General features: G+C 41.7%; 1 protein-coding gene across 2 annotated transcripts in view; it reads left to right on the top strand.

The window, feature by feature from the left end:
• Positions 1-18,247, top strand: part of kpna5 (karyopherin alpha 5 (importin alpha 6)) — a 67,549-nt gene that overhangs the window by 44,818 nt on the left and 4,484 nt on the right. Inside the window, exons 10-13 of one of the 2 annotated variants that reach the window (XM_050045812.1) lie at positions 14,185-14,263; positions 14,380-14,505; positions 14,593-14,720; positions 17,607-17,785. In XM_050045812.1, coding sequence (XP_049901769.1) covers positions 14,185-14,263; positions 14,380-14,505; positions 14,593-14,720; positions 17,607-17,785 — 512 coding nt within the window. Of the gene's footprint in view, positions 1-7,657; positions 8,237-8,493; positions 9,987-14,184; positions 14,264-14,379; positions 14,506-14,592; positions 14,721-17,606; positions 17,786-18,247 lie in introns of those variants that run through there. The other variant, XR_007570057.1, reaches the window with a different exon arrangement.

Raw genomic sequence — 18,247 nt, 5'->3', positions numbered from 1 at the left:
ACACTACTTTTTGGTTACTTTTCTTTGTTGCTATATTATTTTTGTTATGTTGGCATGGAAATAAATGAAACTTAGAGATCTATGAGGAGTGTTCATGTGATTTTACACATTTATAGTGTGAAATTAATTAATGCATAATAATCGTGATAATTGTAAAACCGTGATTATTTCTCTGACAATAATCGTACCAAGAAAATCTATAATCGTGACATCCCTATTCCTAAGTGTATGGCCGATCCATCCCCACTTTCTGGATTTGATTTCGTTGTGGATTTGCTCCTGATTCATGCCTCTCCACAGTTCTACATTTGATATCTTGTTGGGCCACTAAATCGTCAGTATGTATCTGAGACAGTTGTTAATAAACTCTCGTAGTTTATCAATGATTGATTTGGTGGTTTTCCAGGTTTCACAGCCATAGAGAAGGACAGATTTTACGTTTGTATTGAAGATTCTGATTTTGGTGTTTCTGGAGAGCTGGGAAGACAGCCATACAGGTCGGAGTGTTCTAAAGGCATGTCTTGCTTCGCTGATGCGCAGCTCGACATCTTTATCAGCTCCTCCATCTGTGCTGATGTTGCTTCCCAGGTAGACAAACTCCACCACATCTTCCAGGGGTTGCTCTTCGATTGTGATAGGTTGGTGGGATTTGGTGTTGAGCCTCATGACCTTGGTCTTCCCAGCGTTTATCCTGAGGCCTATCTGTTTACTGCGTTTGTGTAATCTGGTGGTCTTGCGTTGGATGTGTGTGTGTTCCTGAGATCAGAACCAGGTCATCGGCAAAATTGAGGTCTTTTAGTTGTTCAAAACGGGTCCACTGTAATCCTGTCCTTTGACCATCCACTGACATTTTCATTGTCCAATATGATCAAAAATGTAAAAATGGTAGCACATCTCAAATTGCCAAGTTAAGGAGGCGGACAAAGTACTCACATTTGACTTCTTTTAATGGCTCACATAAAAAAAACAAGCGCTAACGCGTTTCGGCACATGGCCTTCTTCAGAGCGTTTGAAGACACATACAATCAATCCAGCTATTTATACACAAGAAGGGCGTTACTGCACAGCTGAAGGTGGACCTTAATTACTTGCAAACCAATCAACTTCCCTCCAGTGGCTCCAGACATAGGGACCAATCACACAGTACACCAAATCTGACTAAATAGTATTATATAAATCAGATAGTAACAAACATTTTACATTTTTGCTCTTTAAGCTGAAATCATCATTAAGTCCATTTGGTGTCATAGTATTGAGTGTGTATATCCAGAACATTTCTCTCTGAGCCAGTCTCTTTAGGATGTCACCTCCTCTAGTGGGCATCATGACTTTTTCAATCCCACAGAACTTCAGAGAAGAAGGTGAACCGTGATTGGCTTCAGCATAGTCTGAGTGGGCGGAAGTTCGCTGCATAGATCAGCCTCTCATTGGGCGGAACGAGCCACCCGCTGAAGTCCCGCCCTACCACCTCCGGTTGTGTAGCAGTTTTCAACCGTTTTCAACACGTCCTTTACTAACTTTTGCGGTGTTTGATCTTGCGGGGATGTAGCCATTTTTCTGCCATGGTTCGCGTCCTGTAGGTGATATTTTTGTGGACGTGTTACACCAAAACCTGTTTCCCCCCAGCAATATTTTTGTAAGTGCACCGTTGCTGTGGCACCGCCCAGAACGATTGTGATTGGTTGAAAGAAGTACAAGCAGCCGGGCCGTTTTTTTCTCCAATCTCAAAGTGAGAGTCGGCCCAGCCAGACCTTTCTTTTCTTGAGAAAGGTCTGGTGAGCGAGACTAGCTTCAGCATAATGTTTTGCAATTGCATAGTCCATGTTACCTGTGCGAATTGCAGTTTTGTGTTCTGATATTCGTTGTTTGATGGGTCCTTTAGTTTGTCCGATGTATGAGAGACCACAGGGACATGACAGCATATAAATCACGTGGGTTATTTTGCAGTTTATAAATCCTCGAATGGGAATTTTCTTTCCAGTGTGGGGATGGTTGAATTCATTGTCCAGTCGATGGCGATAAGGAAAGGGAGGGGTGACAGTAGACAGCCTTGGCGTACTCCTGTTTTTATAAGGAGGGTGTCCAAGAGCTTACCATTTGAGATGACCTGACCTGTGAATCCATCATACATGCTTTTGATGATGTTGACCAGTTTTATGGGTATTCCATAATGTCGGAGCAGCTTCCACAGGATATTTCTGTCTAGACTGTCGAAAGCCTTTTCGAAGTAGACAAAGTTTATGAATAGCGATGACTGCCATTCGATGCACTGTTCGACAATTATTCTGAGTGATGCAATGTGATCTGTACAGGAGTTGTTTCTCCGGAAACCTGTTTGTTCCTCCTGAAAATCTTGTCTAGTGGTTCTTGCATTCTGTCCAGGATAATTCGGCAGAGGATTTTGCTGGGGACTGAGAGGAGCGTGATGCCTCTCCAGTTTTTACATTCACTGAGGTTTCCCTTCTTCGGGACTGTGACAATTAACCCCTCCTTCCAATCATTGGGAATCTCCTCTTTTCCCAGATGTCATTTAGAAGCCCATGGAGGATATCAGTGGTAGCGTTGATGTCTGCTTTCAGTACATCAGGTGGGATGTTATCCTTCCCTGGTGCCCTGCCCAGCTTCAGTTTATTGCTGGCTCTCCTTATTTCCTCCTTTGATATCCTACCACAGTTGATGGTTAGGTCTTTTCCCGCTTCCTCGATAACTGGTGGAGTGTCTGGGGGGGGGGGGGGGGGGGGGTCTATTCAGGACCTCTTCAAAGTGTTCCTTCCAGCGCGCTAATTGCTAGGATTCTTTGATGAGAAGGTTACCCTGCTTGTCCCTGATAGGCCGGTTTGTGGTCTGTTTTTTCCCAGACAGCTGACGGGTTATTCTGTACAGTTCCTTAGCGTGCCTTTCTCTAGCTGCTGCCTCTGCTTCATTGGCCAGCTCCTCCGTTTGTGCTTTCTTATCCCTCTTGAAGCTTTTACAGACCACCCTGTTCTTTTCTTGGTAGTCCTGTCGGAGGCGTTTCTTCTTGTTGTTGTCTGTCTCTCTGTTGAGTTTTGCTTTGATGTCTCGTCTAGCTTCGATCTCCCTCCAAGTTGTATCTATAATCCAGTCTTTTCTTCTGGGGTCTCTGTAGCCCAGGACAGATTCGCAGGTGTTAATGACAGCCATCTTGCATCTTTCCCATTTATTGTTTATGTTAAATCCTTCTGCTAGGGCTTGGAACCAGTTGAAGATGGATTTCCCATTCCTGTCTTATTTTGTTATCCTTCAGTTTCCTCGTTTCAAACCTTCTCTGAACCCTGTTCCCGACTTTCTTCTTCACTGCCAGTTTCATTCCCAGTTCTCCCACGAGAAGATGGTGGTCAGAGTCTATATCAGCGCCCCTCTTGACTCTGACATCAAGGAGAACTCTCCTCCATTTCCTGTCTATTGCAATGTGATCTATCTGATTTTCGGTGTGGTGGTCTGGGGATATCCAGGTAGCTTTGTGGGTTTGTTTGTGTGGGAAGAGACTGCCTCCTATCACTAGCTCATTGAGGGCACAGAACCCTCCGGTTCCCAACCCAAGTCCCTATGGACTGAGCTACTGCCACCCCAGTTAATGTCTGCAGTTGTTGGTGAAAGGTCTCTTTCTCTTCAAAAACAGCAGTGTTGGTGGGAGCGTAGCACTGGATGAATGTGATATTGCGTCCTTTTGATGTAAATCTGGCTGTGATGATCCGTTCTGAAATTGGTTCCCATTCAATGAGGCTTTTAACTGCACCTTTTGAAAGGAGTAGTCCTACTCCGTGTGTGTGTGTGTGTGGGTCTTCTTCTTTGGGGTTGCCTGAATAGAGAAAGGTCTCTCCAGTGGCAGTTGTTACTTTTCTAAAGGTATTCCATCGGCTCTCACATACACCAACAATGCTTGCATTTCTTTGGTCAGTTGTGCCAGTTTTCCAGTTTGGTATAGTGTTCTGACATTCCAGCATCCAATTCTCATTCTTGACTTCAGCTTCAGAAGACATTTCCCCCCCTGGGGGTTCTGATGAGTTTGCCCCAGGCGGTTCATACATCCCACTTGCGGGTCGTCAGTTGGGCTTCGGTCAGTCAGAGGTAGAGTTTCCATAGTTTCGGTTTCTGTAACCAGTTTATTTTTCCAGGGACAGGTAGTTAGCCCATCGCCCAACCCCCAACCTGGAGGGCCAGGGATTTGTTTGTGCACCACTAGGAGGTGGAGTAGGATTTTCAACAAATTAGACATTACTGACATTAGAAGACCTTCTTTTGTTGTTTTTCGGCCAATCTTTTAGCCTATTACTGCACAGCCTGATTGGCCGCAATAATAAAATGCATTTTCAGTCCCTCTAGACTATACTTCTACATATTTCCAATTGTTTTAATTATGATAGATGAATTTATCAAAATGCTTTACAGGGTTTCTGTAATTTATGTACATGGTTCAACCTCCATTTCACACAAATTCTCATGTAAATCCGTATGATATTAGTTTGCTGCTGCAGAGCAGTTGAGCAGACCTACATAAGCAAATAAATTGTGTCTGACTTTAAGGTTAGTATTTTCAGAGGGGAAAAAAACAAGACATCAGCTTTCATCAAAGTTCAGTGAGAAAGTTAGGGCTTCACATCTGTACAGATGTTATTTTAAGAATTCTCACATCCCACTGACCGCAAGGCTCTGTGATGCTAAATACTACAATAATTAAAACAGTCCAGTGTTAATGTACAGTAGACTACATACAGCTTATGATACAGTTGAAATGGCTAAAAATGTGAAAATTTGCACTGCAGGACAGTTTAAGTTGTTACCCTAAATTTTCTGCTCGTGCTCCTAAAGTTTTCACTTAGGGACTACAGTGCTCCTACTAAAAAAAGTTAGTCGTGTGTTGCTGCTGTTGTTACCTGCAGTGTCATGTGCCTTTACCCAGATACAGGATGGTGATATAACTGTGTACTGGAACTGTATTTAAAAGAAAATTCTCATATATATCAATATATATTGATATATCAATCAATATATATTGATATATATAAATGTGGCTATTGTGGCTCTATGGGCTATTATCCACAGGATAATCAGCCCTGGCCTTTAGCTTTTTGAGTTTCCTCAGAAGATATAACCACATTGAAAGTCAGCCTCACACATGTGAATGAACCAGTGAGTGGATGAAAATGCAGGGGGGTCATTCGCACAAAATCCTGGCGTCAAAGATTCCAAACATGAAAATTTTAAAAAGGCATAAATAAGGTAATTTTCTTTTGAAACATCAAAACAAGGTCTTAAGTAATCAGGACTATTGATCTCGAAACATATATTGACACTATATCACATTTTTATTCACATTTCACCAAACAAGTCCTTGAAAAATCTCATTACCGCAACAATCCAAAACACCAAAAACCTTAGAAAAACAAATAATTATTTATATTTTTAAAAATGAATAATTAATCGACCTGTAGAGAATTACATGAAACTCTGAAAAAGGTTTTTTTTTTTTTACATAAATGTATTTATTTAATTTTACTGATTTCTTTCATTACCGCAACACCCCCTACAATCTACAAACAATGTTTTTGCGATATTTCATGATTACTCGACATATTTTGAAAGTCATGCTGCAAAACTGTAATAACAAACTTAAATGTTCGTTACACTAATTAAAAAACAAAATATAATTGGTTAATTAATTAATTAACCTATATGTTAGCACCTGTTTCGGTAATGATATACATGTTTCGGTAATGAGATTGATGATTTCGGTAATGAGAATTGCTGTTTTTTTTTTATTGCACTGACAAATTAATCTAACCTTAATAAAATGTCAAATAAAAATGAATGAAAAAACATTAGTTCCGCTCAGCTCATAACTTTACTGGGGTTAACAACAGTTTGGTTAAAAACACATACAATTCACATACATACAACATGGAATTTATTAACACCTCACTTGGTAAGAACAAATTGTAAAATGTGCAACACAGAACACAAGTTAATCTATTCAATAATCATAACTCAATAAAATGTAACATTAGAATAAAAAACAGTTTATTTAAAAGTGCAACATGGAAGATGGAATTTAATAACATTGCAAAGAACTTAACACACGGGGGGTCGGTGGCTTAGTGGTAGAGCAGGCGCCCCATGTACAAGGCTGTTGCCGCAGCGGCCCGGGTTTGACTCCAGCCTGTGGCCCTTTGCCTCATGTCACTCCCTCTCTCTCTCTCCCCCTTTCACGCTTGTCTGTCCTATCAAATAAAGGTTAAAAATGCCCCAAAAAAATCTTAATAAAAAAAAAAAAAAGAAGAACTTAACACACATACAACATACTGAAACCCCCCCCCACACACACACACACTCACATACACACACCACACCACACCTACACACACACACACTTGGGGGTGGAAGTCTGCACTAGAGTCAATTGCAGCTGTGGGGGGCTTGGTGCTACCTGTACATCTTGGACCTGTACCTGTACAGCATCTGGCTCACTGATGGAGGGAGGGGTCAAATCCAAGATTCCATTTAACGCTTTTTTTACACATAATACCTTGCTAATTTTGTCTCCAGAGTTTTTTTTTTCCTTTCATGTTGTTTAACAGTAAGCTCCTCCGTCTTTTTCAATAATCCATTTTGATTTCTTCTCTGATATCTGAAAGAAGTGCAGTACATATCAGAATTGATAATATATCAGAATTATCAGAATTGATAATAATCAGAATATTTGCCTCTACAATAGTTACAATCTAATAATATCGATTGATTAATAACAAATGCACAGTGAGTGAGTGAGTGAGTGAGTGAGTGAGTGAGTGAGTGAGCGAGTCAGCGAGCGAGCAAGCAGCGAGTGAGCGAGCGAGCAAGCAGCGAGTGAGCGAGCGAGCAAGCAGCGAGTGAGCGAGCGAGCGAGCAAGCAGTGAGCGAGCGAGCGAGCAAGCAGTGAGCGAGCGAGCGAGCAAGCAGTGAGCGAGCGAGCGAGCGAGCGAGCGAGTGAGTGAGTGAGTGAGCAAGCAGTGAGTGAGCAAGCAGTGAGCGAGCAAGTTAGTGAGCGAGCAAGCAGTGAGTGAGTTAGTGAACGAGCAAGCAGTGAGTGAGTGAGTTAGTGAGTGAGCAAGCAGTGAGTGAGTTAGTGAGCAAGCAAACAGTGACTCCCCCAGTCCCAAAGTGATCGCTAGCAACTCAAGCCCTAAGCACTCACAGACTTGATTACTCTCAGGTGCTAGTGATTGAGTGTGTTAGGCTACAAGTGCTCAGATTGGCATAAATAGGAATGGGACACCACTAACGTTAGGGATCACGTTACCTTGACAACTTTTGACAACGAGCCATGTTGACAGTTGCAGGTTTAGGACTTATCATTTTGCATTTATCACTTTGCACACGGCCAAGGCGCAGGAGAAGACAGCTGCCTGATTTAACCTTTTTTCAAGCTCTTGTTCTACAAGCAGGACAACAGGTTGGTGAACTATTTCACTATTTCCCCCTTTTTCTTTTTTTTTTTCTTTTTTTATAAATAAAACATCAAAAAAATAAGGAGCTTAAGTGACACCTGCCTAGTAGTCTATTTGATGAGTAGGCTGTATTATTTCATCACCCTTTAATGTTTTCATTTTTATTATGATGTTTCCAACCCTAGTTTTTAATAGTTTGTTTGTCTTTATAGGCATATCAGCGAGGCCCATATGCCATACTCAACGATGCCTGTCATGCAGATTTATTTGGAAGGCCATGACATGAGGTCAGATTACAGACTCTCCAGAGAAACCTTTTATGGTCTCTTGGCCATCTTAAACCTAAGAAGAGACCATGGATGGGGCCCAGCTTTTGAAGTTCTTGTTTTCATTTACTGGTCACACCAGGTCACATCTCGAGCTTTTGATGTCCCGAAGTCGTCTGTGTGCATAATTGTGCACAGGATTGCACTGGCCATCAGAAGATCCAAATCAAGGGTCATCTTCTTCCCTGCCATACACCAGCTGGAGGAAGTTGGAAGGGGATTTGGGCAGCTGGCCCAGCATGAGGCCTTCAACAATGCTGTAGGGGCCATAGATGGCTGCCAGATACGCATCAAACCACCTAGATGCGAGCAATATGATTACTTTAATTACAATCAGTTTCATTCAATTTAATTACAAGCCATCTGCGACACAACCGGGAGATTTTTGGACATTTATGTTGGTTACGGGGGTTCGGTACATGACACCAGGGTTTTGAGAAACAGTCCTGTTTATTTTAATTCCTTGTAACCCCCCCCCCCCCACACACACACACACACACACACACACACACCTGTTTTTTTGTTTTTTTTTTCTTTTGGGAGATGGAGGCTACCCCTGTATTGAACACCCTATCACTATAATCACCCCTTACAGACAGCCAGTACAAGGGAGGATGCAGGAGCGCTTTAATGTTTGCCATAGCAGGGCCCGGTCCATCATAGAGAGGGTATTTGGAGTAATGAAGGCCCGTTGGCGAGCAATATTGTTCAAGGCTTTAGAGGTCAGGCTCGCATTTTGCTCTGAAGTGATAATGGCCTGCGCAGTCCTCCACAACATGTGCCTTAGACATGGGGATGTCCTGGAAGAGCCAGAGATCGAGCCTGAGGAGCCTGGTACCCCTGCTCCCCCTGCTCCAGTTAAAGACACCCAGGAGAGAAGTGGAGCCCACATCAGGGACAGGCTATGTGCCCAAATATCAGCCCCCCAGCAACCTTAGGCCATTTGAAGAAAGCAGTACAGTGAAAGCCTTTTTTTTCTGAATAGTTTTGCCTGAGATAAATGCCCTTCTTGTTTTGCCATTTTAGACACAATTGTGTTCACCTTTTCTGTTCAGCCATGAAAATGCCAGTTTATGTTAAACGTCTACAAAAACTCTACCTTATTGAGTTCAGAGGTTATTGTTTGTGATGGATGCAACATTTTCTTTGAATGACAGCATACAATTCAGGTGCGCACCTTAAAATATTGACATATATTGATATAGACTTACTTACAACAAAATCTTTAAATGCACCTACTAGAAATCACAATTCAACAATAACACAGAAAACAAATGCAGATGCCAGCCAACTCAATTTTAATGTGAAGCAGCTTTAAATAAATACATTTTCATTTTTTGTTCAACACAAAATTCTAAATGATATAAAGAAACCCCTAGAGTCCACAACTTAAGATTTTCATTCTGCAGGATTAATTGAAAGTTATTTTTGTTTGTCAACTAATGCTCCAAATACGCTGGTGAGCCTGTCAAGCTGCTCCTCCTTTTTCTTCTCTCTCCTCTTCTTTTAAATCTAGCTCTCTCTGCCTACTTTCCTGTCTCTCTGTATATTCTTTCAGGTACTCCACAACCTCATTGTTTCTTTTTTTGGGGTTGGGAGCTTGGTCTCGATCTTCATTTGGGGTGGTGGAAGACAAAGTTGAGGGGGTGGGAGCTTGGTCTTGGATTTCATCCTGGGTAGTGGTAGTGGAAGTGGAGGTGCTGGGTGTCTCTCCATCCTCTGCATCTGAATCCACTGCTGTGGCTATGACATTAAGGGGTCTGATGGAGTGTCTGTGCCCAAGGGCATTGTGCATCGCCGCAAAGAACGGCCAAGTCCCAGCTGTGGTCTGCCCCTCTTTCCCCGAACCCGTCTTTGGCAGGATGAGGTCCTGTGGTTAAAAATGTAATGTTATACATAAGTTACAGGCTAAACCTTTTCTCTCTCTCTCTCTCTTATTTTTATTTGTTAAAAAAAAAAAAAAAAAAAAACATCATATCAGTAACTTGGACAATTGTTGAAGATTCACCAGTGTTAAGTAAACCCATTCTAAAGAAAACAAAAACATAATAATAATAACAACAACAATAACAACCCAGGTGTTCAGACAGCCCATTCACACAGGCTGGAAATAGATGATTCATCCTATATCTCAACTTCAAATTATCCCACTTCCTGCCTGCTTGGTATGGGGTGATGATATTTTCAAGGCCCATTTCTTGTAAGATCTCTCTGTTGTGTGTAAAAAAAAAAAAAAAACTTGGCCATTGTCTTTGTGAAAGTTTACAGTAACAGTAAAGGTACCCACACACACACACACACACACACACACACACACACACACACACACACACACACACAGTTTAGACTACTGTCATCCATACTGTAGTAGCAGCCAAAACTCTCACATTTTTCTTAAGTTATGTATTGTAGACACGCTACTTAATCGAAGCCTTCTACAGACGAATGTCAGTGGTTGGTGAATTTCGCCACGTGATCCACCCTTAACTGGATGAACTGAAGGGTTTGTTGTTCACTCCCTGATTGAAAATAACATGTATGGGTGACAATTTTGTTCATATTCATACAGCTAGCACGCTAGCATAAGAGATGACAAGAACGACTAAAGGAGTACTTACATGAACATTTCTTTCTCTTTGAAGCCTTCCCTTTACCTTTCACACTGTTGTCAGTGTGGTTTGCTGTCGGATTGGAGTCAGTCATTTCCACGTTTATGCTTGTTTGTTTGTTTTGTTGATCGTCACTTTTCTCCTCCTTGTATGGATCTCGGTTTGCGGTTGTGTTATTTACTATTTCAACTTCCGGATTTCCCTATGGACCCCGTGGTAAACGTCACAATTCTTTGAACTGTGGGTAATATACTTACACAAAGTCCGCTAAGATGCTCACTTACGCTGAGTGGTCATAAAGGGAGTGAGCGACTCCTCACACCCTTTGAAATACGACAGTGGGACACCCTCAACCACTAACGAATTCCGCGAGAGCACGCATCATAGTATGTGAGTGCTTGAGTAGGCAGTTTGGGATTGGGGGAGTGAGTGAGTTAGTGAGTGAGTGAGCAAGCAGTGAGTGAGTGAGCGGATGAGTGCTTTAGGGCTGTCAACGAATATTCTAAATTCGAATTTGAAAAAAAAAATGGACCTTCGAATGTGAAAATTGATATTCGATTGTGGGGGGGGGGGGGCACACACCACCGCAGCTGTCCTCTTTGCGAATGGGAGGTGGGAGCGGCCACGGAGCTGCGCTGCGCGGCGCGGCGTAGCCGGTGTGGATGACACAATCGGTTAACATGGGCGCCGAAAGGAAACTGGCTTCACTTCGAGGCTATTCGCAGCGCTTCCGCGGGCAGTGTGGCCTGACGGGTCAGAAAGGGGGGGCGAGCGAGAGGTCCGCGGTCGTTTATAACGTAATGTTATAGATAATTGTTTTATGTGTTTTAATGTGTAGGTATGTAAATGTTTTCAAAGACATTTATGTTGAAATAAAAATACCTACAAGTAGTTATGTTTCCTTGTATTAATACATTAATACATATAGAAGTATGTTTCCTTGTATTAGTTTGCCCTCTTGTGGACATAATGCGAAAAAAAAAAATTCGAATGGTTCGAACCTATGAGTTATTTTATTATTATTATTATTATTTTTTTTTAGAAGGAATATTCGAACGTCATTTTTGAGCAATTTTGACAGTCCTAGAGTGCTTATGGCTTGAGTGAGTGAGTGAGTGAGTGAGCGGGCGAGTGAGTGAGTTAGTTAATGAGCGAGCAAGCAGTTAGTGAGTTAGTTAATGAGCGAGCAAGCAGTGAGTGAGTTAGTGAGCGAGCAAGCAGTGAGTGAGTTAGTGAGCGAGCAAGCAGTGAGTGAGTGAGTGAGTGAGTGAGTGAGTGAGCGAGCGGGCGGGTGAGCGAGCGAGCGGGTGAGTGAGTGAGTGTTTATGTTTGAGCGAGTGAGTAAGCAGTGAGTGAGTGCTTATGTTTGAGTGAGCGAGTGCTTAGGGCTTGAGTGAGTGAGCGAGTTAGTGAGTGCACACTTAAGACTTGAGTGGGTGAGTGATTATGTGTAATAACCAATGAGACTCAGTTCAACAAAGCTAACATTTAATAACATGCTAGATAATGTAACAATAGCTACATAGGACAAGACCTGCTTATCGACTTTTCTGACACCTTTCTGACCTTTCTCTTTTTTTCCTCCAGGAGTTTTGGTTGCTGTAGATTTTGTCTCAGTGTTTTTTAATATAACATTAGCTGCAGCTTTATTAAGTGTGCTAGCTTTAACCCTGCAATACATCAGCAAAAGAAATCATGTTAATATTTTAATCAATTCAATGGTAGTCCTGCAGGTGGTGTTAAAGTCACTAAAACTATCCAGCTAAAATAGCACTAGCTGATTTTGTTTGGCTTTTGGTAAAAATCAGCATGTGCGCCACTTTTGACCTTCTATACATTCATTCATCTTCTATCCGCTTCATCCTCTTGAGGGTCGCGGGGGGGCTGGAGCCTATCCCAGCTGACATCGGGCGAGAGGCAGGGTACACCCTGGACAGGTCGACACTATTGCAGGGCTGACACATAGAGACAAACAACCATTCACGCTCACATTCACACCTACGGACAATTTAGAGTTATCAATTAACCTAGTCCCCAATCTGCATGTCTTTGGACTGTGGGAGGAAGCCGGAGTGCCCGGACAGAACCCACGCTGACACGGGGAGAACATGCAAACTCCGCACAGAAGGGCTCCCATACCCGGGATCGAACTGGCAACCCTCTTGCTGTGAGGCGACAGTGCTAACCACCACACCACCGTGCCGCCACCTTCTATACATCCAGTGTAATAATCACAAACCTATAGGTGGCGCTAGATGCTCCTACAATACCAAAATAAAATATATTTGATTATAAAATAAAATACAATAAAGACACTTGAAAAAGGGTAAATTCTCACTACTGCAACAACAATTCCCATTACCACAACAGGCATAACAGTGTAGCGGTATATGAGAAGTGTGTTGTGGAGGATGAGAAGAGCTAGCATGTTTTGCTAACAGTAGTGAAGGCATTATGACTCGGCAAAAAAATTGATGTGGCTCGTGTTAGGAATTTATTTACCTAAGCAGTATCTCATGTTGCGGTAATGAGAATCAGTTTTGTCATGTACAAGGGCTGGAGAAAGAAATTTTAAAGTGTGAAAAAAAGAAGAGAGTTAGCATACCTTGTATCCATCTTGAAACTCCCTCTCTTTGTGATGCATCTTGGGAAAATAAAACTTTATTGAAAGAATCTTGTAGTCTTTACAGAAACGGAACAATTGTTGCGGAGGATGCATTGACGGACACCATGTTTTTAAGCAAAAAAAAAGGAATTTTGAGAATTAAACACTATTATGCATTATGTTTTACCTTACCACAAGACATAATAAACAATATGCATTTTGTTTTAGTGAAAGTTTTTGTTTATTCAATCTAAAATGCAATCAAGGATTCATAGAAATGAATACGGACTCATTGCGGTAATGAGAATTTTAGCTCAAAATGTATTAAAATTCAATAATAATGACTTTTTATGTGTAAATCACACACTGTACAAGAAGAGCACAACATTATCTATAATACTGTGTTTTTTATGTTGCTAAATTATGATTTTTATTGTGAAAAGGTCACGGCCGTGGTATATTAGTGGTTTTACTATGGGCTATTATCCACAGGATAATCAGCCCTGGCCTTTAGCTTTTTGAGTTTCCTTAGAAGATATAACCACATTGAAAGTCAGCCTCACACATGTGAATGAACCAGTGTGTGGATGAAAATGCAGGGTCAGCTGGCAAGTAATCCCGTGCATACTTTGAGACAAGTTTTTGAAAAGACTGATGATGAAAAAATCTTACTTTTGGAAAAGCTGTAGGAGGCGAGCAAAGCTTGACCTGATATGTTATTTTGTAAGCATCCTTGTTTCCCCTGAAGCTCTTAGTGGGGCAGATAGCCAAAACAATTGTGCACTTTGTGATAAAAGCATGAAATTTGGTACACTTATAGCCAAAGACATTCTGAAAATAATTGGATATGGAGACCATCTTGAATTGTCAATATGGAGGCCATGGCAGCCATTTTTCAAAATGGCCACTAGCAACAAATGTTTTCGTATGTGTGATGGATATAATTTGATATTTAGGACACAAATTTGTTAAATTTATTTTCCATACCATTATGAATTGCCTTTATCATACACCTCCACTCACCCCCATCATGGAAAATTCAAGATGGCCACTAGTTTTCAGCTGTGAGGTGGACTGGTCTCATTTTTCTAGATGCAGAATTTGAAACTGAATTTCAGGACAAAACTGTCACCATCAGTAGCTTTTGCAAGAATCTGAACATTGCACACTGCATGAATGTTTCTTTGTGTTTTGTATAGGCACAGTGACTATAAGGTGGTTTCTCCTGCTCTACGGGCAGTAGGCAACATTGTAACGGGAGATGACATCCAGACTCAGGTAGAGGGTCACTCACAGCATACATGTTCTTTCTACAATGATTTCGTCTTTGTGAGGGATCATACACAGTGTTACATGTGGCCATCTGATCTCTGTATGTATTTCTGTCATCTCAGGTAATCTTGAACTGCTCCGCACTGCCATGTTTACTCCACCTCCTCAGCAGTCCCAAGGAGTCTATCAAGAAGGAGGCGTGCTGGACTGTGTCCAACATCACAGCAGGAAACAGAGCTCAGATCCAGGTGCAGGTTGTTTCAACTGGGCTCAGTGTGTCATCTGAAGTATGTCTGCTGTTCTGGTGTAGCTGACAACATTTCTTGCCTTGCCAGAATGTGATTGATGCCAACGTCTTCCCAGTGCTGATTGAGATCCTTCAGAAGGCCGAGTTCCGCACAAGGAAAGAGGCAGCGTGGGCTATTACAAACGCCACCTCCGGGGGCACTCCTGCACAGATAAGGTATGTTTATCTACAATGTGCTGAAAGTAGGCAAACATTGATACTTTGACTGTTCCCTTATGGATAACCGGGAACATTAGGAGGGATTATAGGAAGAGGAGAAAAAAACAGGTCAACAGAAAGGTGAAACAGGCCATTGACCTGGCTAAAACCCAGCACAACAATAAGATGAGCAGAAGTTTCAGTATGGCAGCTACCAGAGACTTATAAATACAGAGACTTAGAGAAGACCGTTGAGTGTGGAGGGGGTCATTGATTCCTCTCTACCTAACTAACTTAATAGGTTTTACACCCACTTGGAGAGGCCTGACCTGGCATCTGACATGCCAGAGCTCAAGCAAAGCCTCATAGCACCCACCACACTCACCCTCTAAGACAGGATAAACCAGTGCTAAACCTGCTCAAGCCACCCCAACCAACAACCAACAAAGCAGCCAGACCTGATGGCATCTGTGGCAGCACCCTCAAACACTGAGGTGAGTGCCTCAGTGGGGTCCTTCTCCAGCTATATCAGTCCACAATGACCACAGGCCCATTGCTCTCACATCTCATGTCATGAAGGCTTTATGGAAGCTGGTCAAGTCCCAAATCATGTCTGCTACGGGTGCAGTCCTAGCCCTCTCCAGTTTGCTTACTGTACCAGAAGGGAGTGAATGATGCTAAACTGGTCCTGCTATAGACACCATTCACAACCACCTGGAGAAAAGTGGAGGCTCTGCCAGGCTTCTATTTGTGGACTTTTTGTCTGCTTTTGACACCAGTCAGCCTGTCATCCTCACCAAGAAACTGGACACTCAGTTCTATCCAGATCAAGGTCTAATTTTATGGATTATGGATATTTATCAGATACACCAGCACAGGCTCACCACTAGGATGTGTCCTAACCCCCTCTGTATATTCTCTATCCTAAAGACTGTAAGACCACCTATTCCAACCATCACACATTAATTTTACTACTGGTCTTCCTGTATCACATCTCAGGGTCTAAACAGCAGCATGCTTGCCATGATTTCATAGTAAGGTGTGCCAACATTACCAAAAACAAGGAGATGAAAGCCTGTTAGGACAGTTGCAGTGTTCATACACATTGAGAAGGTAGGTGTTGTGGATCAGTATGAATATCTCAGTGCCATCTCTGAAAACACCCTGAAGTTTGAGCAAAACACCTAAGCTATAATAAAGAAAGCATACCACTGTCAATTCTTCCTCAGGAAACTAAATTAATTCATTGTCCAAAAACCCATCCTACAGACCGTCTTTAGTTCTTCCCTGAGAGTATTAGAGTATTCTGTAATTCTCCTTCATTGCTGGTTCCCATCTGTCACCATCAAAAATTATGGACAGGGCATCCAGTAGCTCAGTGGGTAGAGTGGACGTACCATGTACAAAAGTAATGTCTCAATTCCAGCCCATGGACCTCTGCTGCATGCCACCCCCCTCTCTCTCCCCCCTCACAATTAACTTGTCCTGTCCTAGAAAGACAAAAAAAACAATGGACAACACTAAAATGAGAGCACTGTTGTTCTGGGAATATATATTTCTATTGCCATATAAATGAATGAACAGTAAGCATAAGTTTAACTTTCACTGCGCCTGGCATCCACTGCTCCATCTGTGCCCAGAGTGTTTTCTCAATCAATCAATCAATCAATTTTATTTATAAAGCACAATATCACATATCACAATTTGTCTCACAGGGCTTTACAGCATACGACATCCCTCTGTCCTTAGGACCCTCACAGCGGATAAGGAAAAACTCCCCAAAAAACACCCTTTAACAGGGGGAAAAAACAGTAGAAACCTCAGGAAGAGCAACTGAGGAGGGATCCCTCTTCCAGAACGGACAGACGTGCAATAGATGTCGTACAGAACAGATCAACATAATAAATTAACAGTAATCCATATGACACAATGAGACAGAAAGAGAGACAGAGAGAGATGCAGGACAGACGGTAATGACAGTAGCTTACAACAACATTAATGAAAGTAATAATATTATAGTTATAATTCTGGCTATTGTGGTACAATATGTTGAAAGTATATATTACTATCAGATAGTATACATATGTGACAATAATCATATGTGTATAATAACAGTAGAAGTGTGCCTAATGATAACAGCAGCAGCAGGAGGCATCTGGCAGGACCATGGCAGCAGCACAACCACACACATCACACTATCCAGGCACCGCTGCGATATGAGTTAACCTGCAAGACAGTGGAGCACCAAGGCTCCGGAGAAGAAGCCAAGTTAGTGACATGCAGTACGGCCAAGTTAGCAAGATGCAGTAACAGGACATGAGAGAGAGAGAAAGAGAGAAGGAGAGAAGGTGCCCGGTGTATTATAGGGGGTCCCCTGGCAGACTAGGCCTAAGTCAGCCTAACTAGGGGCAGTGTGTTTTTCTGCGTTCTACAAGTGTGGAGCTCTAAATAACCAAATAGTATGTGTATTCCAAGAGCACTCTGGATATCGGTCTAGCTTAAAAAAACAACAACAATGTGGTGGCAAATGCCATATGATGATGTGCTGTCAGAAATAAATGAATGTGTTGGAAGCCCTGCATATGTCTGTTTTTTTACTTGCCCAAAATAAAATTGCCTTCATGGATTAATATAGTTGTATTCAATTGGATTGGATTAAATTAAATGCACCACGCTGCCACAGAAAAATGGCATTCGTAGATGGTTTTTAGTGGAGCCACAGCTAAATCAACACTGACAGTTAAATTTAAACAGGATTGCATTTACTGTTTGAAAGTTGGAAAAAAAGTTAAGTAATCAATAAAAATAATTTCCCTAACTAAACCTCTAAATACAGAATTTATTAAAAAACTGAATTAAATATAAAGTTAGCTACTACATTAACATTTTTTTTTACGTAAACAGGTATTTGGTGTCTCTGAATGCCATCAAACCCATGTGTGACCTGCTGACAGTGATGGACTCAAAGATTGTGCAGGTGTCTCTCAATGGTCTGGAGAACATCCTCAGACTGGGAGAACAGGAGGCCAAACAGAACGGAACAGGCATCAACCCTTACTGTGCACTCATAGAGGAGGCTTACGGTACAGCTCTGCAACACATCACACAGCTAACAAACACTGTACAAAATAAAACACTCACACAGACACTTCCATGACCTTGTCAAACAGATGTGACAGGAATTTCCATCTTTTGTAGCTGGTCCCCTCCAGAAATACTTCAATTACATACAGGTTTGTTATCTGATTAGCTTGAATCAGTTGTTGTCTTGCTAAAATACATTTATCTTGACTCTGGTTGAGACATGTTCTAATGAGATTATACACCAACTGATAAAGCAGGTTTTACTGTTTTACTGTACGTATCAAATAGGGGTGTAAATCACCAGTTTCATCATGATACGATATATCAGTTCTTTGGACAGCGATATGATATTTTCTGATATTACAAAGTCTGCTATATACATATATATATGTGTATATATATATATATATATATACACACACACACACACACACACACACATATATATATATATATATATA

Source organism: Epinephelus moara, chromosome 6 (genome assembly GCF_006386435.1).
Source record: "Epinephelus moara isolate mb chromosome 6, YSFRI_EMoa_1.0, whole genome shotgun sequence".
NCBI classification, from domain to species: Eukaryota; Metazoa; Chordata; class Actinopteri; order Perciformes; family Serranidae; genus Epinephelus; species Epinephelus moara.
This window is presented reverse-complemented; position numbering and strand designations above follow the sequence as displayed.